Raw genomic sequence first — 22,921 nt, 5'->3', positions numbered from 1 at the left:
ATTTGTTGAATAATGCCAAGTGTATTTCTCTTGCATTAAGCTCATCAGTTATTCATTAATCAATAATTATTAAGTGATTATTTCCACACAAATACATATCATATAAATATTTTATTTACAGAAGTAGCACAGAATAAATGACAGAATATCAAATAGAAATAAAAGACACGGAGAGAAATATTAATACCAAGTGAAGCTTTGTATTTAGAAGTTCCCTAGCGATTTGGTTATGTCACTTTAAAAAATATGTAATATATATTGCCAAATTACATCAGCAGAGAGACATATTAAACCAGCAACAAAACCCAGCATTATGTTTTAAATATACATGTATATTAGCATGATTACATATTGAAATAGAATATTCTCAACACTTTCCAAAGAGCTACTTTTAATAATCAGCATCAAGGAGACTGTAAAGAGAGAGGCTGATGTCTCTTGGGAGGGGACTACTGTGACAAATAGATTTATTTTTCATTGTATGTTCTTATATATTGCTTGAATTTTTTTTACCATATACATTTATTGACTTTTTGATTAAAAAAACTAAGATGGCGATATTCCATAAACTGATCTAGATTCAATGTAATCCCTATCAGAAACCCAGCTGACTTCTTTGTAGAAATTAACAAGCTGATTCTAAAATTTGTATGCGATTGCAAGAAACCCAGAATAGCCAAGACAAACCCAAGAAAGAAGAATAAAGTAGGACTTACACTTCCCAATTTCAGAACTTAGTACAAAGCAATGGTAATCAAGATAGTGTAGTACTGGCACAGGATAGACATACAGATCAATGGAATAAAATTGAGAGTCCAGAATAAATCCTACATTTATAGTTAAGTGATATTCAACAAAAAATGCCAAGACCATTCCGTGAGAAAAGAATTCTTTTCAACAAATGGTACACAGAAACTGGATAGTCACAAGCAAAAGAATGAAATTATACCCTTATCTCATACTATATATAAAAATTAACTCAAAGTGGATCAAAGACATGAATGTAAGAGCAAAAGTATAAAACTCATAGAAGGAAAAATAGGAGAAAATCTTCATAAAACAGGATTTTGCAAAGGACTTTTAGATATGAAACCAAACACATAAGCAAAAAAAGAAAGAAAATGATTCCATCAAAATTCAAAGAAAACTTGTTTCAAAGGACCCTATCAAGAAAATGAAAAGACAAACCCACAGAAGCCTAGAAAATATCTGCAAATCATATATCTGACAAGAGACTTATATCTAGACTACATAAAGAATTATTACATCTCAATAATAAAAATAATTAAAAATTGGGCAATGTATCTCAATTGGGCAATGTATTTCTCCAAAGATATACAAATGGCTAATAAGCACATGATGTTCAACATTATTATTTATCAGGGAAATGCAAATCATATCTACAATGAGATACCACTTCATACCCACTAGAATGGCTAGAATCAGAAAGTCAGAAAACAAGTGTTAGTGAGGATGTGGAAGAATCAGAACCCTAATACAATACTAATGAGAATGTAAACTGGTGTAGCTGCTTTGTGAAAAACAGTCTGGCAGTTCTCAAATGACTTAATATAAAATTACCATACGACCCAGCAATTCCACTCCTAGATATATATGCAAGAGAAATGAAAACACGTTCACACTGAAACTTGTAAATAAATGTTTATCACTGCATTATCCATAATAGCCAAAAGGTACTGCAATTCTTTTTGAGGTGATGAAAATGTTTAAAACTGACTATGGCAATGGTTGTACTTACCTGTTAATATAGCAAAAAAACATGTAGTTGTACAATTCTAATGGAAGAATTGTATGGCATGTGAATTACATGACAATAAAGCTGCTTCTTATTTAAAAAAAAAAAAAAAGCTGTATTTTACAGCTCCCCTTACACAAGTGGCCGCAATGTAAGTTCTGACCAATGGCATATGAGAAGAAGTCATGTACAATACAACAGCTTAATATATATCCTAATATATTTAATTGACCTTGTACCTTATAATGCCATAAAACATACCTTTTTAAAGTATAGAAATCATACAATGTCTACTCTCAGAGGACAATGAAATTAAACTAGAAATCAACAGAAAGATAACTGGAAATTCTCAAAATATGTGATTATTAAACAACACATTTCTAAATAACACATAGCTCAAAAAAGAAATCTAAAGAGAAATTCTACAATATTTTTAACTACATAAAAATAAAACCACAACTTATTAAAATCTGTTGTATGCAGTGAAAGCAGTGTTTAGAGGGAAACTCACAGCATTCACTGCATATACTAGAAAAAAAGAAAGATCTAAAATCGCCAATCTAAGTTTCTACCTTAGGAAATTAGAAAAAGAAGAGATAATTAAATCCAAATTAAGAAGAAAAGAAATAAGAACTAGAGTAGAAATTGATGAAATTGAAAACAGGAGATCAATAGAGAAAAATCAATAAGACCAAAAGCTAGTTATTTGAAAAGATCAATAACATTAGTATGCCTCTATGCCAGGCTAACTAAGAAAAAAGGAGAGAGGACACAAATGACTAATATCAGAAATGAAAGAGAAGACATCACTGCAGGTTCCATGCACACAAAAAAGGATAATGAAAGAATACTAAGAACAATTCTATGTCCACAATTTTGATAACCTAAATGAAATGGGTGAATTCCTAGAAATACACAATCTTCCAAAACTCACACAAGAAAAACCAGACAATGTGAATAGGCCTATTACCTATTAAAGAAATCGAATCAATAATTAATAACCTTCCAAAACAGAAAGCACCAGGCCCAGACAGTATGACTGGTGAATTCTACCAAACATTTAAGGAAGAAATTATACCAATACTCTACAATCTTTTTCCAAGGAATGAAGCAGAGGGAATACTTCCTAACTCATTCCATGAGGTCAGTACTACCCTAATACCAAAACCAGACAAAGAAATTGCAAGAAAATAAAACTAGAAAGCAAAATCTCTCATGAACATACATGTAAAAATCCTCAACAAAATACTTGCAAATCAAATCTAAAAAAAGTATAAAAAGAATTATACACCATAACCAACTGGGATTTAACCCAGGTATGCAAGGCTAGTTCAGCATTCAAAAAATCAACTAATGTAATCCTTCATATCAACAGGCTAAAAAAGAAAAATTACATGGTCATATCAATAGATGTATAAAATGTGTTTGATAAAATCCAACAGGCATTTATGATAAAAACTCAGTAAAACAGAAACAAGAGAACTTTCTCAATTTAATAAAGACTATAACAGCCCTACAGCTGTCATAATTAATGTTGAGAAACTTGAAGCTTTCCCCCAAGATCAGGTACAAGGCAAGGATGTTCCCTCTCTCCACTCACTCCTCTTCAGCACTGCACTGGAAGAAGTTCTTGCTAATGCAGTAAGACAAGAAAAGAGATAAAAGGTACACAGATTGGGAAGGAGGACATAAAACTGTCTTTGTTCACAGATGGCACAATCATATTGTTAGAAAATCCAAAAATAACCTCCTGGAACTATTAAGTGATTATACTATAGTAAGGCTGCAGGATATTAGGTTAATGTATAAAAGTAAATTGTTTTCCTCTATATCAACAATAAACAAGTAGAGTTTGAAATTAAAAACACAGTACCATTTACATTAGCATCCAAAACTGAAATACTCAGGTATAAATCTAATAAATGTGAATAAGAACTCTATGAGGAAAACTACAAAACTTTGATGAATGAAATCAAAGAAGATCTAAATAAATGGAGAGATATCCCATATTCATGGATGGAAAGATCCAATACTGTCAAGATGTCATTTCTTCCCTATTTGATCTATATATTCAATGTAATTCCAATCAAAAACCCAGAAAGTTATTTTGTCAGTATCAACAAATTGATTCTAAGGTTTATATGGAGAGGCAAAAGAGCCAGAATAGGAAACATAGTATTGAAAGAGAAGAACAAAATTGGAAGACTGATGCTATCCAACTTAAAGACAGTAATCAAGACAGTGTGATACGGTAAAAGAACAAAGAGATCAGTGAACAGAATAGACAATCCATAAAGAGACCGCCATAAATGTAGTCAGCTGATCTTTGACAAAGGAGCAAAGGTAATACAATGGAATATACAAAGGCAAAGACAGTCTTTTTCACAATGATGCTGAAACAATGGGACATCCATATGCAAAATAGCAGCTTTGGGTTTCCCTGGTGGCGCAGTGGTTGAGAGTCCACCTGCCAATTCAGGGCACACGGGTTCATGCCCTGGTTAGGGAAGATCCCACATTCCGAGGAGCGGCTGGGCCCGTGAACCATGGCCACTGAGCCTGTGCATCCGGAGCCTGTGCTCCGCAATGGGAGAGGCCACAACAGTGAGAGGCCCGCGTACTGCAAAAAAACCCCACAAAACCCAAAAAACAAAAAACAATAGCAGCTTTATTCATAACTGTCAAAACTTCGAAGCAACCGTGACGTCTTGCAGTAGGTGGGTGAGCAGATAAACTGTGGTACGTACAGACAGTGAAATATCATTCAGTGCTAAAAGGAAATAAGCTATCAAGCCTTAAAAAGACGTGAGGGAAGCTTAAATGCATAATACTAAGTGAAAGAAGTCAATCTGAAAAGGTTACAGACTGTATGATTCCAATTATTCGACATTCTGGAAAAGACATAAATACAGAGACAAGAAAAAGATCAGTAGTTGTCAGGGATGGCAGGGATTGTGGGGGGGATGGCGGATTAATAGGCAGATCACAGAGGATTTTTACAGCAGTGAAAATACTTTGTATATTACAATGATGAATACATGGCATTATACATTTGTTCAAACCCATAGAATGTACAACACCAAGAGTGAACCCTAAGGTACCTATGCACCTGGGGTGATTTTGATGTGTCAATGTAGGTTCATCCTTTGTAAAAAATGTACTATTCTGGTGAGTGTTGCTGATACTGGGGGAGGGTATATGTGTGCAGGCAGAGGACATATGGGAAATCTCTGTACCTTCCTCTCAATTTTGTTGTAAACCTTAAACTAGTCTAAAAAAAAGGCTTTAAAATTTTTTCTAATTATTCTGACATGACTTCTAACTGATTTATATCAGAATAATCAATCTTTCTTGAGGAGAAAGTATATCTGGAGAAAAAAGGACACTCTCTGATTGTCAGAAAATGAGAGTCTTAGAAAATTATGTCAATTTATTTGAAGGGCAAAGTGGAAAATATAAATTACTTAAGTATACAATTATCTTATTTATTTAACATCTACTGACTGACAACATGGTGCTAGACTAGGCTGTGCATAACCAAGAGTTGTGAGCTAAATTAATAGCTACTGTATTTAGCCACTACGTTTCGGAGTGCTTTGTTATGAAGCATTACACTGGCACAAAAAATTTTTTTCTTAATGTTCTAAATGTAGTGTGTGCTACAATAACATACATGAAATAAAAACTGGAATAAATCACAATTTTAGTGAAACATTAAAAATTAAATTTATGGTAATTTTTCTTTTGGTGCATGTTTGTGCTAAATTAGCATATCCTAAAAAATGTGTTTTGTCTTTATTTTTGTCAGAACTTACCAAAACTATGAATGCAGCATATATTCAAATGCCTGTTAATATACTTCCCAGTCAACAGAACCCTTATATTATACCATAATAGTCAAGTTTTGCTCTTTCTTCAAAGGTAAAGCATTAGGTGCTTACAGAATCTTTTTTTATATGTTCTAATTGCTACAGTATAACACAACTCAAAGAGATTAAGGATAGAACAGTATTATTGTGAATTTAATGATTTTTTAAATAATTTCAGCATATTTATGGCCTAGTGGATTCAGAATTAGAGCCACACCTGCCAGGGAGCATTTTCTCTAAATATTTATACCAAAAATACATGTAAATTTATATACTATTAACTCTTTACCACTTTTCATGTTATCCTTCAAAATATGGGAGAAAATAGAAAAGTACCTTTAATCTTGCTTCGTAGATATTTTAAGATTTCTTGGGTTCCTTTCTGAAAATGTGGGGAGAAAGACATATTCACCAAGACATACATTGCAGTTTTATAGATCAACGTGTATGTTTCAATATAAAATTTAAAAACCAGCACTGAATTCTAAATATGCTTACATTTATAATTTCTCTTCGAATCGTTCTCAAAGGATTTCCTTCTAGTGCCAGGAATTTCAAATGAAGTTCTCCCAATGAACAGGGCAGACTACAAAAGATTAAATTGATTTCAAGGAAGACATTAAGGGTAAGTATAATTCAACCAGATTATAAGTAGATTATAAAACTAACATAAGACAAACTATACACCATAAAATAGTGTCAAAGAAAGCCTAAGTAATTTAGACCTAAAATATTTCCTCTCAAAATAGACGCCAAACATGTTTAAAAAGAAAAAAAAGAGAGATTTGTTTCGATACTATCATATTGTGATTACTAAAAAAAGAATGTGAGCTATAAAACATTTGCTAAATTGTATCCAGTGCCAAAAAGTAAATGTAAGCAAATAAAATATTTCCTAATTGAAAAAAATGAGAAAGAATAATTTTCAATTGCATAATTCATATTTTCATTCAGTAATTTTTATCTTTGGTACACAAAAAGATAACCAGTTTATACACATAAATATTAAATCTCAAAATCTATTAAGCATCTATAATATACTAGGCATTGGTATAGGGATTTCAAGAACTTTCCCTTAAAAAATTTTTAGTTGAACAAAGGAAAAGGACACATGTATGGCTAACCAAAATATAGGAATTATCTTATGTTGCTGGTGAGCATATAAAATAGCACAGCCACTCTAGAAAGTGGAGTTTTTTCAAGTTAAACATACACTCACCATACAACTAAGCAATCCCACTCCTACATATTTACCCAGGAAAAATGAAAATAATGTCCAACCAAAGACTTACATGAATATTCACAATAGTCAGAAAATTGAAAGTAATCCAAACATCCATCAACTAACTAGTGAAGAGATGAATAAATTGTGGTATATCTGTATAATGAAATAGCACTCAGCAATAAAAATGAATAAACTATTGATACACAAAATCACATGAATGAATCACAAAAGCTTTATACTACAAGAAAAAAGACAGACACAAAAACTATATGCTATGATTTCATTTATATGATATTTTTAAAAGGCATAACTACAGTGACAGAGCACATCACTGGTTGCTAGGGGTTGGGGATATGAAAAGGGGATTGACTGCAAAGGGTACGAGGAGAATTTAGGGAAACAGAAATGTTCTTCATGACTGGAACAATTGTTACACAATTACATACATTTGTCAAAAATCATCAAATTGTATATTTTAATTGGTAGATTTTACTGTATGTAGATTATACATCAACAAATGAATATATATATATATATATATATATATATATATATATATGTAATAAGGCAAGTGCTAAACAAGTGAAGTTGCTCTGAGAGTACAGAAGTAGAAATTAGCAAGGGGAGTAGAGGGAGAAGGGAATAGCAAAGCCTGGATTTGGGCTTAAAAAGAATGGAATTCCATCAGGCAGTCAGGCAGGAAAAGGGCATTCTAAGGTAAAGAAAATGAAGAAAAAGTCAGTACATTTGCAGTTCAGTGTTCTCAGAGTAGGATACCTGTGGGAGTGAAAGATGACAAAGAGAATGAATGAAGTCTGACTGTGAGATGTACTTTGCTGTTACACTAAAAATTCTGGACATTATCTTTCAAGACAGTGATTCCCAACTGCTGGATGGAAAACCAGACGCATCAAAATCTCCTAGGAATTTTTAAAAATAAAACCCAAAACAATTCTAAGGTTCCATTGTTAAAAATTCTGATTCATTGTTGCCTCAGTATCTGCATTTTTTCTTAAAGCTTCTCATGGGGTTCTGATACATAGCCATATTTGGGAAACAGTGCTGTAAGAATGGAGAATCATCAAAGTTTTTTAGTAGAAGAACAACCTGATAATTTGTACTTTATAAAAATTACTCTGGTAGCATTGCAAGGAATCAATATTTTAGTTAGAGGAGATTTTGGAGGGGTAAAAAATGCATAGAATGGTCTAATATCTAGGAAGTATGAGATCAGATGAAAGGAAGGAAAATACTTATAAGTTTCATTATGTTCTAGGCCCTGTGATATATACACACTTTATATCCAGAGCTCTGGAGAAAGAGAAACATATATATCAGAAATATTTGTACCCATTACTCTATTTATTTAATATTATTTGTCATTGTTTTTGTTTTAAATATTTGCTTTCTGTTGCTTTCATGTAGTAGCCAAAATAAGACTGTTATGGGGAAAAATGTATGTGCCAATATTTATGAGGCAAGCGATTATTTCATTCATTAGTTATAAGTACTTTTAGGAATATCCAGGTCAGTTATTAATTCTGTCATAAAGAGAAGTGAGTGGAAAGAATGGTCACTGTCCAAGCATTCAAATCTATGGTCAAAATGTACTATATGGGGCTTCCCTGGTGGCGCAGTGGTTAAGAATCCGCCTGCCAATGCAGGGGAGATCGGTGCAAGCCCTGGTCCAGGAAGATCCCACATGCACATGCCATGGAGCAACTAAGCCAACGCACCACAACTACTGAGCCTGCACTCTAGAACCTGCGAGCCACAATTATTGAAGCCCACATGCCTAGAGCCCATGCTCCACAACAAGAGACACCACCGCAATGAGAAGCCCACGCACTGCAACCAAGAGTAGCCCCCACTCACCGCAACTAGAGAAAAGCCCGCACACAGAGACGAAGACCCAACGCAGCCAGAAACAATAAATAAAATAAAATAAAAAGATGTACCATATGCCATATGTACATTGTGAAAACAATTTTGATTTTTAAAAAGTTATTGAAATATACACATAGAAGAAAGTCTACCTTGCTTAACCTTTCTCCTTCTGTGAAGAGCGAACCATGTGTCTGACATCCAAACATAAAACTTCAGACACCTAACTGGCATACAATCCTAGGTGAGTCTGAGTCTTTTTTTAATGTATCTGGAAAATAATTCCATCTCTAAATATTATGATTTTATAACTCCTTATGATTCTTTGCTCACTACCCTCTTCCTCTGCAGCTCCAACACAACCAATTGCTAAATACTACTTATTCTAACTCATCACACCTTTCACATCTTTCCTCTTCTTTCCATTCCCATTGTCACTACAGTTTAGGTCCTTATTACATAAGAGAGAAATCTACAAAGTTGTCAACTCAGTAAATTGGATATATCAAGTGCTCCTTAGTGACCATTATTAGATTAATAGAATTTTTTAGAATTCCCGTCTACAAAACCACTCCTATCCAAAGTATCTGACCCACTATCACCAATTTATTTTTTAATGAGATTACAATCAAGTTGGTTTTGTTCTTAATCTCCCCACCTCTTAATTAATGAAAACTGGCTCTTCACAGGCATTTTAAGGACCTCTTTCACATGGCCTCAACTTATCTTTCAAGACCTAAATTCTCACAATCTCCTTTCGTGCACCCTACCATCTCAACTCGATTCCTTGCTGTTCTCTCTATATATACTTACAATTTATTTTCTAAACTTTCAGAGCTTTGTTTGTGCAGTTTCCTCCAGCCAAATGACCACCTTATGCATGCACTTGAAAATAGTGGTCAACCTTCAAAGATCACATGATAGGACTATAATGAGGCATGACCCTGTGAGTACATTTAAATTTTGTGCTGTAGGCAATTAACTTGCTTCACCCTGGTCCCAGTTCTATAATATCATCTAAAAATTTTACTTCTTCCACAAAGTCTGCCCTGATTCTTCTCAATAAATTGTGATTCCTGTATCTCCTTTAAACCCCCAAAGTATTTCGTATCTCTCCCACGGCTTTACGTCATTTAACAAATTCAACAAATATTTATCAGGCAGCTTCTATGTACCCAGGCACTGATCTAGGAGTTATTCGTAGAGTTTGTGTCCCAGCGAGTTGGAGTAACTGATTTCATTAGCATATTAAGCTTGCTGCCAAGAACAAAATCTTTGTAGGTCTACACATGATACCTACTCAATAAACAGTTATTGAATTTGATTTACAAAAGAGATCTCTACATGCTTTTGTAACTTATGAATTACAACCAAATACAGACATGATTTCTTATTCATTCCATCTTTAAACTTACCTACTAATATCATTGTTGCTTAGGTCAAGCCTTTCCAAAGATTGCAGGAGTGTAATTTCATCTGGAACAGATTTTAACTTGTTATCTCGCAGGTCTAGCACAAGGATAGAATTCAGATGCTTAAGGTGTTCTGCCCCTAACATTTCAATCTGGTTTTCACCTACATGTAATTCCTACAAAAGCAAAGATCAATCATGTGTATTTCTGTATTCAACTTTATACTAGATAATGAAAATAAAATTGAAATCTTGAGTTCAAATCATTGAAAAATACATGGAAAATTTTCTAATTACTAAGATGCTTAAATTTTTAATTATATTTAAGCGATCTTACAGTTAAAGAAAAATGACAAAAAGGAAAATTTTCAAAAATTTCCTAGTAATTTAAAAATTAATTAAAGGTTTAAACTGGAAGAAAGTTCAAAGTTTATAAAACCAAAGCAGAGAAATGATTTAGTAGTTACATTTATAGAATTAATAAAAACACAAATCCAAGAACTATACTGATAAAAAATTAAAGTTTTAGAACAAATCAGTACAAATTTAAAAAGTTATTTATATTATAATAAATGTTTGTTACTCAACATTTTTATTAGTGATTATTATATATACTGATTTCTCACTAGCAGAATCTAAGATTATCAGATAATTAATCTTATTAAATGATAACTTTTTCAGTTATTTCTATCACTGTCACCATTCTGTTTAAAAGTAACTCTTGTTTATGTGCGAAAGATTTTAAGTTTAATTAGGTCTCATATGTTTATTTTTGTTTTATTTTCATTACTCTAGGGGGTGGGTCAAAAAAGATCTTTTTGTGATTTATGTCAAAGAGTGTTTTGCCTATTTTTTCCTCCAAGAGTTTTATAGTGTTCAGTCTTACATTTAGGTCTTTAATTCATTTTGAGTTTATTTTTGTGTATGGTGTTAAACTTAAAAGCTTTTGCACAGAAAAGGAAACAATAAATAAGACGAAAAGACAACCCTCAGAAAGGGAGAAAGTATTTGCAAACAAAGCAACTGACAAAGGATTAATCTCCAAAATATACAAACAGCTCATGCAGCTCAATATTAAAAAAACAAACAACCTAATCAAAGAATGGGCGGAAGACCTAAATAGACGCTTCTCCAAAGAAGACATACAGATAGATGGCCAAGAGGCACATGAAAAGATGCTCAACATCACTAATTATTAGAGAAATGCAAATCAAAACTACAATGAGGTATCATCTCACGCGGGTCAGAATGGCGATCATCAAAAAAAATCTACAAACAATAAATGCTGGAGAGGGTGTGGTGAAAAGGGAACCCTCTTGCACTGTTGGTGGGAATGTAAATTGATACAGCCACTATGGAGAACAGTATGGAGAGATTCCTTAAAAAACTAAAAATTGAACTACTGTATGACCCAGCAATCCCACTACTGGGTATATACCCTGAGAAAACCATAATTCAAAAAGACACATGTACCCCAATATTCATTGCAGCACTATTTACAATAGCCAGGACATGGAAGCAACCTAAATGTCCATCAACAGATGAATGGATAAAGAAGATGTGGTACATATATACAATGGAATATTACTCAGCCATAAAAAGGAACGAAACTGAGTTATTTGTAGTGAGGTAGATGGACCTAGAGTCTGTCATACAGAGTGAAGTAAGTCAGGAAGAAAAAAACAAGTATTGTATATTAACGCATATGTGTGGAATCTAGAAAAATGGTAGAGATGAACCTATTTGCAGGGCAGGAATAGAGACGCAGACATAGAAAATGGACGTGTGGACAGAGGGGGATGGGGGGACAAATTGGGATATTAGTATTGACATATACACAGTACCATGTGTAAAACTGATAGCTAGTGGGAACCTGCTGTATAGCACAGGGAGCTCAGCTTGGTGCTCTGTGATGACCTAGATGGGTGTGACGGGGTGGGGGGGCTGGGAGAGAGGTCCAAGAGGGAGCAGATATATGCACACATATAGCTGACTCACTTCGCTGTACAGCAGAAAGGAACACAACATTGTAAAGCAACTATACTCAGAAAAACAAACAAAAAACAAAACAAACTCAACACTAGTGCATAAAAGTATACATACAGAAAAGCAAAGCATAGCAAATTTAAATACAATGTTAATGCTATATACTTAATACCAAAAAAAGTAATTAATTTTAAACAGACTTTATGATGAGGTAAACATGAGCTGGCAACTTATAGAATTAGATACATATTCATTCCTGGTATTCCAGGTTTCCTGCACTATGGTCCCAACTTACTCTGTAAGCCTCATCATCTACGACTTCTCCAGTTATAAACTACTCTGCAGATGAAATGGACAAATTCTTATTTTTAAAATTGATTACTGCTTTTTTAAAAAAAAATCTATTATTAACAATACCATTAATATATTTAGTCATTAAAATTCTGAAAAACAGGAATATAGGAAAAAATAACACATAACTAATACATATTCTCAATGTAAAATACGTTTAAAATTTCATTTTCAGGATTAACTTTCAGAAAATGTATAGGTATTTAATAATCAACTAAATAGTACCTTTAATAATTTACAAGAAGAAAATTCCGGTAGAAAACGTAATTTATTCCTCCGCAAATAAAGCAATTCTAGTGATTCCATGCTAGCCAATTCAGAAGGTATAGTTTCCAAGAGATTTGAATTACAATCCAAATGCTTTAATCCTGTAATATATATTTAGTGAAACACAAAGATATTTTAATAGAGAAAAAATACTGGTTTATAATTGTATATACATTCAAAGAATGTGTAAGTAATCATGAGGACTTACAAACCTGTGATGTTCTATACTGCTATAATAATCAAGAATCCTAGAATACCACTGAATTACATAAATGTAAACTAAAAATGTTTTTATTTAGTTATAATTAAAGAGAAACAATGATATTAAAATCAATGTTTAATAATAGTTCAGGTCATCTTTGTAAAGATTTAAAAAACAAAGTACTCTAGTACTCCTTTAAAGTATGCTAAAATATATAAACTATATACTATGAGATTATTTCCCTCAGTAATTATACATCTTTAAAAAGAAAAAGTTTAAGGTAAACATACAAGCATACTACTCGTATGAAAGAATGTCAAGTAACTCTGGCCAGTGGTAGCTTAGACACATCTGTATTTAAAATAGGCAACTGATGTTCTGTCAAAAACCCATGGATTTCTATGTATTCCCTCTTATTCTTTCATCTACTCATACTGCCTCTCTCCCTGTCTTCTTTCCTTCCTTTCTTCTTCTAATTTTTTCAAGTTACATTCTTTTGCTAACAGCTTAGCTAACACTCTTGATAAGAAGGTATAAGATAGCTCAAGAAGAATGTTCTCACTTGCAGCATCTCTCTCACCCCCTGGATCTTTCTTAAAAGGCAGAACAGAAAACAAAAATGGAAAAAAAGTAAAGGTCTTCTTTCTCTTAAGACTTTAATAAGCAGTTTTCTCCCTAATCCATACTACAGATTCTTCCACTTACAATGGCCACCATATATTTTCCACTATATATTCTCAACCCTATAGTTTGAATAGACAATATGCATTTTACAACTTTTTTTTCCTGTACTTTGAGCCTGTCAATTTTAACATAATTCAAGACTGAATTGATGTACTGCCTTAGACTACTTCTTTCATTGTTTAAAGACGTTAACTGCTTTCCAAAACAAATATAATAGTACTACTTTCAACTTATAATAATTTATGTATTATTTGGCTAGATCACTGAGAAAAATGTCACAATCTGATCTACCTGATCCAATAAATTCTATAAAGCAAGTTTGTTTTAAATTTAGAAACTAGCTTTCACAAGTGTTTCCATCTAAGAGCATGATTGAGAATAGAAGCAGTACATAGAAGAAAGGGAGGTGGATGGACTCTGTCCTACAGAGTGAAGTAAGTCAGAAAGATAAAAACAAATACTGTATGCTAACGCATATACATGGAATCTAAAAAAAAAAAAAAAATTGGTTCTGATGAACCTAGTTGCAGGGCAGGAATAAAGACGTAGACATAGAGAATGGACTTGAGGACACGGGGTGGGAGGGGGAAGCTGGGGCGAAGTGAGAGTAGCATCGACTTATATACACTACCAAATGTAAAATAGTTAGCTGGTGGGAAGCAGTAGCATGGCACAGGGAGATCAGCTTCGTGCTCTGCGATGACCTAGAGGGGTGGAATAGGGAGGATGGGAGGGAGGCTCAAGAGGGAGGGGATATGGGGACATATGTATGCATATGGCTGATTCACTTTGGTGTACAACAGAAACTAACACAGTATTGTGAAGCAATTATACTCCAGTAAAGATCTATTTAAAAAAAAATAGATTGTTTATATATGTATAACTGAATCACTTTGCTGTACAGCAGAAATTAACACAACATTGTAAATCAATGACACTTCAATAAAAAATTTAAAAATATGAATAGTAAAAGTGAAAAAGAGCAATGAGGATGGAGTAAGAAGATGCAGACGCTGGCTCTACAATTTACTACATAATTTCTAAGCCTAGGTTTCTAAATCTTTTTTTTTTCTTTTTTCCTGAATCTTTAAAATGTAAATAATATGCATCCCTACTAACTTGTAGAACTATTGTGGCAGCAAAATAATATATTTAAAAGTATTCTGAGTTACAAAGAACCATGCAAATGTTAGATACTGTTCTTGGAATCTCATCATGAATAGTGAAATAATAACTAAATGTCCTACTGGTGATAGCTTAAAAGTAGCATTGTCATGGCTGAAGGACAGAAAGCATCTGAGCATAATTATATAGTATATTAGAAAAACTGCTGTAAGTTCAAAGTATTTTTCTATTGACTTCAATATTTGCTCCTCTCTCTCAATATTTCTACTCAATTTGTGAAAAACAAAATGCTTACATACGCACTCCAGATATCATATTTTATGTTTAGCTCTACTTTCTGATACCTTTATTGAAAATGGCGAAGGCAAGCAGAGTCAACTACTGGTATCACAACTAAAGGCTCCCCTGAAATGTCAATTCAATTTATGGCAGATTTAATTTATGCATTCCTGTTATAAATTACAAATAACCATTAATCTAAAGTAAAACAGCAGTGATCATTTTGTAATGTATAAAAATATCACTATCTTATACACCTGAAATAATATAATATTGTTAGTCAATTATACATTAATTTTTTAAAAAGTCAAACAGCACAATTGTACAAGTTCACTGCAAAATAATCTGTAATCAACTGTACGAAATCACATCTATGACTTCCTCCACAAAAGGGAGGTTTAAAAAAATTAAAAGGCTCATATATGATTAGCAAAAAAGAGTAGTAAGGTCTATAGCTGACACAGTGTGGTCATCAACTAAGAAATAATAATAGTTTGCCTTTAGACAAAAAAAAAAAAAAATCACTATGAAGATTTTGGACTCTAAATCAAGAATTCTAACATGATTAAGTATACTTACTTAAAAGGTACTGAAACGTACCTTCAGTTTTTTTATCCCTTAATATTAGTTCTACAATACACCAAATATAATGGTTCAATAGTAAAGTTTAATGGAACCACTAAATTTTAATTTTTTTTTAAAAAAGAATTGACAATTTGGGCAAAACTAGACTATCTCTTGACATTATTACTTATGGACCTCAAGGAGGATACAGTAATAATATAACCATGTATCATCGGTGGCATCACCTAGGAAAGGGGAATGACCTCTTCGTAAATGTTGAATAAAATGAATGAAGAGATAGAATAGCTCAAAACTTTAATCAATTTCTCAGGTATACAATATTACCACAATTTATAATCTTATTTTCTTTTTCTCCTTTTGATATGCCAAAGTATTGTTTTGGCAGTAATTCTTTTTTTTATTGTTTTGTTTTATTATTTATTTATTTATGTATTTATTTAGGCTGCACCGAGTTTTAGTTGTGGCACACAGGATCTTAGTTGTGGCATGCAGACTCTTAGTTGCAGCATGCGGACTTCTAAGTTGCGGCATGTGAACTCTTAGTTGCGGCATGCATGCGGGATCTAGGTCCCCGACCAGGGATTGAACCCGGGCCCCCTGCATTGGGAGCACAGAGTCTTACCCACTGGACCGTCAGGGAAGTCCCCTGGTGGTAATTCTTTACAAAGTTGCTAGACTACAATGGCCTGGAGAAAATCTGACTAGTTGTTATTGTTTGCATTTACCACCATAAAATCTATTATTTTACTTCTCTGTAACTAACAATAAAAAAAAATATTTTTTTAAATGTAAGTTGCACCAACTTCAAATTTTTTTATTTTTTAAAATAGAGAAGATTTACTTTTCATTCCACTTATTTCTGCAGGCAAACTCTTCAGTTGATTACTGGAAAGATTGAGTTGCAGCAGGCTGGACAGAGATGCAAAACTAGCAGGAACAGTTGTAAGACGATTGTTCGAAAGATCCTTTAAAAAGAGAAAGACAAAGTGAATGAATGAACAAGTAAATAAAAAAAGAAAGGATCCCTAAGGGGAGTTTCAGAATTTTGAGGGCATTGCAACATTAAAAAAACTATTTACAGATGATATGTTTTGTAACTCTCATTCACTGACAATTTCACAGATCATCATTCATTACCTCAATATACTCTGTGGGCCTACTATGTGCCTAATAATGTAGCAGAGAGGAATTAAAATGAATTCTGACTTCAAAAATATTTTACACAAAGGTTTCTGTTAATATTAAGTCATGCTGTACCATGTTATCATGTTTTCAAAAAAAAATCTATTGTTTCATCCAATATTTGTTGAGTACCTATGATAAATCAGGCAAACTGTATGGTTAAATTGTAATATGAAATGAAAAACATCTTTTCAAGAAAGAAAAATTCTTGGAAGGAAAAAAAAGTAAGCTGAAAAAAAATGGCCATTTTAATTTGGGAGGAAAAAAATATTCCCTCTTGGTTCTGCTGACCTCAGCAAGTCTGCTTTAACTAAGTACAGAAGTCTACTCTACTCTCTAGTTTTCACTCATTCAAGCTTGCCTAATTAATCTCTATACCTTGATGTTGCTTTAAGTCTTTGTTTCCGTTTTGTCTTTTATGACAGAATATTTTTTTGAAACTCCCTTTAAAAGACAATGTTATGAATCAGGTATTCTTCTTACAACATTCAAATCAGATATAAGTACTACACCAGCTATCATCAAACTGTTAGGTAAGGCAAGTGGCAACAATGAATAAGAAAAAAATGACTTAGAGGAACTGTTCTCTGAAGACTATGATTTAGTCTAACGTTAAACAACTGTAACTCCAAATAAATTAAGATAGAAAAAGGAAAAATGCTAGATCAGTGTATTTTTTAAAACATACTGTTATTATAATAACATAAAATAACATATCATAATCTACAACATCAATATAATAATATACAACCCAAATACTCTAAGGTCTAAGAATCAACAGATTACTAATAAATAAATATTTAGTAATATCAAAAGTTACTGACACTAAATGCAATGTAGTATTCTGGATTGGATCCTGGAACAAAAAAAAAGGACATTAGTGGAAAAACTGGGAAAATATAAAATCTGTAGTTTAGTTAGCAATATTGTACAAATGTTAATTTCTTAGTTTTTACAAATATCCCATAGTTAAGTAAAATGTTCGCCCATTAGGGCTTCCCTGGTGGCGCAGTGGTTGAGAGTCCGCCTGCCGATGCAGGGGACACGTGTTCGTCCCCCGGTCCGGGAAGATCCCACATGCCGCGGAGCGGCTGGGCCCGTGGGCCATGGCTGCTGAGCCTGCGCTCCACAATGGGAGAGGCCACAGCAGTGAGAGGCCCGCGTACTGCAAAAAAAAAAAAAAAAAAAAAAAAAAATGTTCGCCCATTAAGGTGGGTGAAGGGTATATGGGATCTCTCTGTACTATCTTTACAACTTTTCTGTAAATCTAAAATTATTCCAATATCAAAAGCTAAAAATAAAAAAAAGTTTCTGATAAAGAAAAGATTCACAAATTCTTAGTAAGTTTTAAAGAACCCAAAACAACAGAATTGCTAATAAATATTTAATTACTGCAGTTAATGACTAAATTAGATACAAAATAAGTACAGTGCATATAAATTAATCATTATTTATGCTAAGTCATTTCTTCATTATTTATTTAGTATCATTGTGTTAAGCAGTTTTTATATAACTTTAAGAAATATTATTGGCTTAAATTATTATAGATCTTATACTTTTAATGTTTTAATATATTGTTGCTCAATTTATGATTTATTTGCTAATGAGTCCTTAAGACCACAGTTCTCAGCTGAAGCATCCTTTCATTATGCAGTGACTATCTGGGAACCCATAAAGAAAGTTTATTAGGTTTCCTTTAAGCTTTCTACTAGGCTTTTGTTTTTTTTTTCTTTTTAAATCAATTGCTATCTTTTACCAGCAAATTTTATAAGGAAATCTGATGGCTCCTTCCTTTACCACTCATTTCACCTACCTATGCCTTTTACTTTCCAAACCTTATTTCCAATCTGATCAGATTGAAAAACAAAGAGCTACTGAAGAAATGGTTGAAGAGAGTATGTATTTTGATTTCAAACACTGGTGCAGATGGGTGAAATATCAAGAAAAAATAAGTAAAAGCAATTTTTCCTTGAACAAAAAATAAACTTTAAGGCTAAAATGACTAATGAGTTTTTCAAAACATGTAATTGTGACTAGAACAAGAATGTAACATGAAATAACTATGTGGAGTAGAGATTTATATTAGAACATCTGATCGAATACAACTGAAGTCTTTCACATAGGATACCTTACAGTAGAGCCTTACTTCTTCCGTGGTAAAGTGGGGGAACAAAAAAAAGGATACACTCTGAAGTCAGATTATTTTATGTTAAATTCCTAAATTCCTTACATATTAGTTATATGACTTTGGATGAGTTACTTTTTTTTTTTTTTTTTTACAAGTCTTAGTTTCTTTAATGGGGATAAAACTATCTACTTTGCTATGTGTATAGCAAAGTAATATGTAATCTACTATATGTATAGCAAATATAGTAATATGCTATAGGTAAAGTGCCTATTGTTTGTATTATTCTTAACAATATGACTAAAATAATACTTGCATTGCTTTATGGTTATCTCTATTTAAGATGTGAAATGAATAAAAATTTTTACCAAGAAATATGGCCATTTTGAAAAATAGGGTAGAAAAAACAGGCCCTGAAGGTATTATCTGGACACTCAGAGGACAAAAGAGCCATAAGGGCTACAGAGGAGGAAATGAAAATGGAGATAAAAAAGGGAATTGGTATACGCTAAAAACACCTTTCCTCTATTTTGCTAAGCCATAAAAGCCTCTGAATAACAAAGTCATCCTCAATGGCTCCTTTCCCAAACTCTATTCCTAAATTAAAATCTAAGGTGATTTCCTTCATAAGAAAAACATAAGAAAATCAAATTTACAAATACTAATTTAGCATTCTAATTGTAATTCACTGTTTCTGATAATCTAGTCATACAATCAGCTGCCCATGTAACCATGATTTCAATCATACATCCAATTTTTCAGCCTAATAAAAAATCCCACCAGCCCCAAATTATATAAATATTGCAAAATCAAAACTTACTAAATCTTCTAAGTTGGAAAGTTGTTCAAATCCCCTTGGTATGCAAGTTAGTTCATTATGCTGGAGATATAGGCCCTTCAGGTTTCTTAGATTTGTAATTTCTTCAGGGAGTATTTTCAGATTGTTATGGCTATTGATTGATAAAACAAATGCTGAACAATTTCGTGACAACACAATAAATATTTATAAAGGCATTTTTGCTAATCGACTACCTGGGCTCATTAAAAAAAATGAAGTAAGGTTACTAATTTTAAGTACTTACAAACTTTACATCCTAAAAGTACACACCCATTAAAATGACAGTAATCTAAAGTAATCAAATTGAGAGTTTCAAAGAAATAAAGATTTTTAACCAAACATATAATTTGTGAACTTTTGATTGGTTCCTTTTAATCAACTTGATTTTACATATAAATGAAAACATTGGGCTATAATTTTTACACTGCACATGAGGCTTAGAATTTTGACAAAGATGTGCACATACATACACTACAATGAAGTCACATTTTACATGGGGATTAGGTTTCAACGTAGCACTCAAGACAAAAATAGCTGTTTCTGTTTGAGGGCCTGGCATGTCCAGATGAATGCAATATGCAACTCCAGTCTTATTTTTCACCAAATAAGGACTGTTATTTGAGGAACTGTTGTTCTCCCTCAAACCAGTTAACTCCAGAAAACTGCAACTTTATCATGCTGTGATAGATAGATTTATATCTATTTTATAAGCCCCAGCTTTTCAAACTATGTTTTGAACACTTAAACTTTTTCATTTTTTTCTCCTAAATTAAATCTTCCCTAATCCCTTTCCCCCTGTGTATATATAACATAAAAGGCAGTTATTTTTCTTGAAAGTCTGAGTGTGTACTGAAGGGCAAACAGAGTTAGCTAGGGCCTTAGCCACCTGGCTTCCCATGTACCTATCAGTGAGTACCAGACGCATACCCATGGAATCCCAGGAGTCCTCAGAAAAGTTTAAAAACTACTAATATCGAAAACATGAAATTTTCCTCATTATAACCACTAAAAATTATTTCATAAAATAAAAGTATTTAAAAAAAAATCAACTGGCCTTAAATTTGTAAAACCAGAAAACATGCAGGCAATTCTAAAACAAAAAATAAAATAATCTGAGAAATAAAACTTAAAATTATTATTCTGCTTAATCACTTTCTGAGATAATACAAAACATTTTTTACATGCTAGAAAAAGTGTTTGAAAAAATTTTTAAAGAATGTTACATTTACACCCTTATACTAGCAATACTGAAATAAGTTTAAATTTTACCTGACATTAAGTTTCTGAAGATTTTCTAATTCTCTTATAGCAGAAGGAAGGGATGTCAGCTGATTATCATGTATCTAAAAGTTATTAAAAGACACAGTCAATATCTTAGTCTTACAATTAACCATGAGCTTTGCTATTGTACAATATTCTCTGATGATAGTCTCGTTATTCTAGCTCAAAAGCATAGCTGGGCTATTGGTAATTTGTTTTGAGTATAGAAAAGAAAAAGGAGTTTGAAATTGACCAAACTGCTGCTAATAAATCATGAAGTGATAAGAGATCAATTTCAAAATACTACAGTTAAAAAAAAAAACAAAAAACTTCCCCTCACTGAGTGGAACTTCAATCTCAAATGAGAGATGACAAGGTCAGAAACTAACAGCCCTCTGATCGTATGATTTATGTCAACATTTACAAAAAATAAATGAGGGAGACTTCTCTCATGTTCTTACAGAATCATATGCTTTTAAGGTACAAGGAACCTTTAAGAGAACACTTATGCCAATTCATTCATTTAACAAATGAAGAATATAAAAACTTCTCTAGAAATCTGACTACATCCAACTTTTTCAGACATGAAATGGAAGATTTTTGATGATCCTAAGTAAAGTATATCAGAAGTCTGTAGATTATGAAATAAACTACTCATGACATGGCAACTAGGGATTAAAAACATAGTCCCTGGGCTTCCCTGGTGGCGCAGTGGTTGGGAGTCCACCTGCCGATGCAGGGGACACGGGTTAGTGCCCCAGTCCGGGAAGATCCCACATGCACATGCCACGGAGCAGCTGGGCCCGTGAGCCATGACCGCTGAGCCTGCGCGTCCGGAGCCTCCGCAACGGGAGAGGCCACAACAGTGAGAGGCCCGCTCACCGCAGGAAAAAAAAATAATAATAATAGCAATAAAAAAAAAGACGAGCAGCAGCAATCACTTGTTAAATACCAATTCTGTCTGTATGCATTAACTCATTTAATTCAAAGAACAATTTTTAAAAACAGGTAGTAGTACCAGTCTCGGTTTATAAACGTGGAAACTGAAGCACAAAGAGGTAACCTTCCCGAGATCACACAGCTATCAAGTGGCAGAGTCAAAATTTGAAGGCTGATGTTCTGACTCTGCACTCAACCATTATGCTATGCCGAACACAATAATTTGTTATTCTTCCTTGCACTCTACCGATTGAACATGGGTCTTCTATTACTCAAAGCCTAAATTTAGCTTTAGAGTCTCTTCAGACGAAGATCCATATTTATAATCAGTCAACTTACATCAAGAACAGTCAGTGCAGGAAGGAGTCGGAGGTCATCAGTAAGTGACTGAAGTTTATTGTTTGATATGATTAGTTTGGTCAAATCTGTCTGTTCCCACCATCGCTCAGTAGCACTGAATGAAAGATTCTGATTAGCTTCTTCAGGGATATCCACATTTATTCTCCAAACACACTGAGGCACTATTTCCACCACCACCAAACCAAAAAAAAAAAAAAGAAGGGAAAGAGGTGAGATACTAAATACACATGTTTATAACAGCTATTCTGCTTATCTACTGAAAAGAAGTTTCTGAAACACTAAAAAAACACTTTCAAATAAATCAAACAAATAGCAATGAATTCCAACTACATTACAATGGAAGTTGATTTTATTCCAAAACAGAATATTGGATATGTATTTTTCATATTAGATCTCACTCTTATTTTCATTCAACTATATTTACTGTATACATTCCCTGCACAGCACATAGTGGTTAGATATGCAAGACAAATAAAGAATGGACTCTACCATTAGGCAACCATAACAGAGAACGTATGGAAATCAACATTTAAACTAACTCATTTATATCTCATAGCAACTCCGTAAGGTAGCTGTTATTCTCACTTTACAGA

The 22,921-nt window shown here is 33.0% G+C and overlaps 1 protein-coding gene across 1 annotated transcript in view; it reads right to left on the bottom strand.

The window, feature by feature from the left end:
- The window catches only part of LRRC40 (leucine rich repeat containing 40), a 55,615-nt gene that overhangs the window by 13,262 nt on the left and 19,432 nt on the right, over nt 1–22,921 (bottom strand). The window contains exons 2-9 of the mRNA XM_082832743.1: nt 22,308–22,489; nt 21,039–21,112; nt 19,752–19,881; nt 16,466–16,589; nt 12,708–12,850; nt 10,150–10,322; nt 6,124–6,211; nt 5,962–6,007 (exon numbers count right to left, since the gene is read on the bottom strand). Coding sequence (XP_082688869.1) covers nt 5,962–6,007; nt 6,124–6,211; nt 10,150–10,322; nt 12,708–12,850; nt 16,466–16,589; nt 19,752–19,881; nt 21,039–21,112; nt 22,308–22,489 — 960 coding nt within the window. The remainder of the gene's footprint in view (nt 1–5,961; nt 6,008–6,123; nt 6,212–10,149; nt 10,323–12,707; nt 12,851–16,465; nt 16,590–19,751; nt 19,882–21,038; nt 21,113–22,307; nt 22,490–22,921) is intronic.

Source organism: Leucopleurus acutus, assembly GCF_964270905.1.
Source record: "Leucopleurus acutus genome assembly, chromosome: 2".
Classification (NCBI taxonomy): Eukaryota; Metazoa; Chordata; class Mammalia; order Artiodactyla; family Delphinidae; genus Leucopleurus; species Leucopleurus acutus.
Note: the sequence above shows the minus strand (reverse complement) of the source record. Positions and strands in the feature narration are given on the sequence as shown.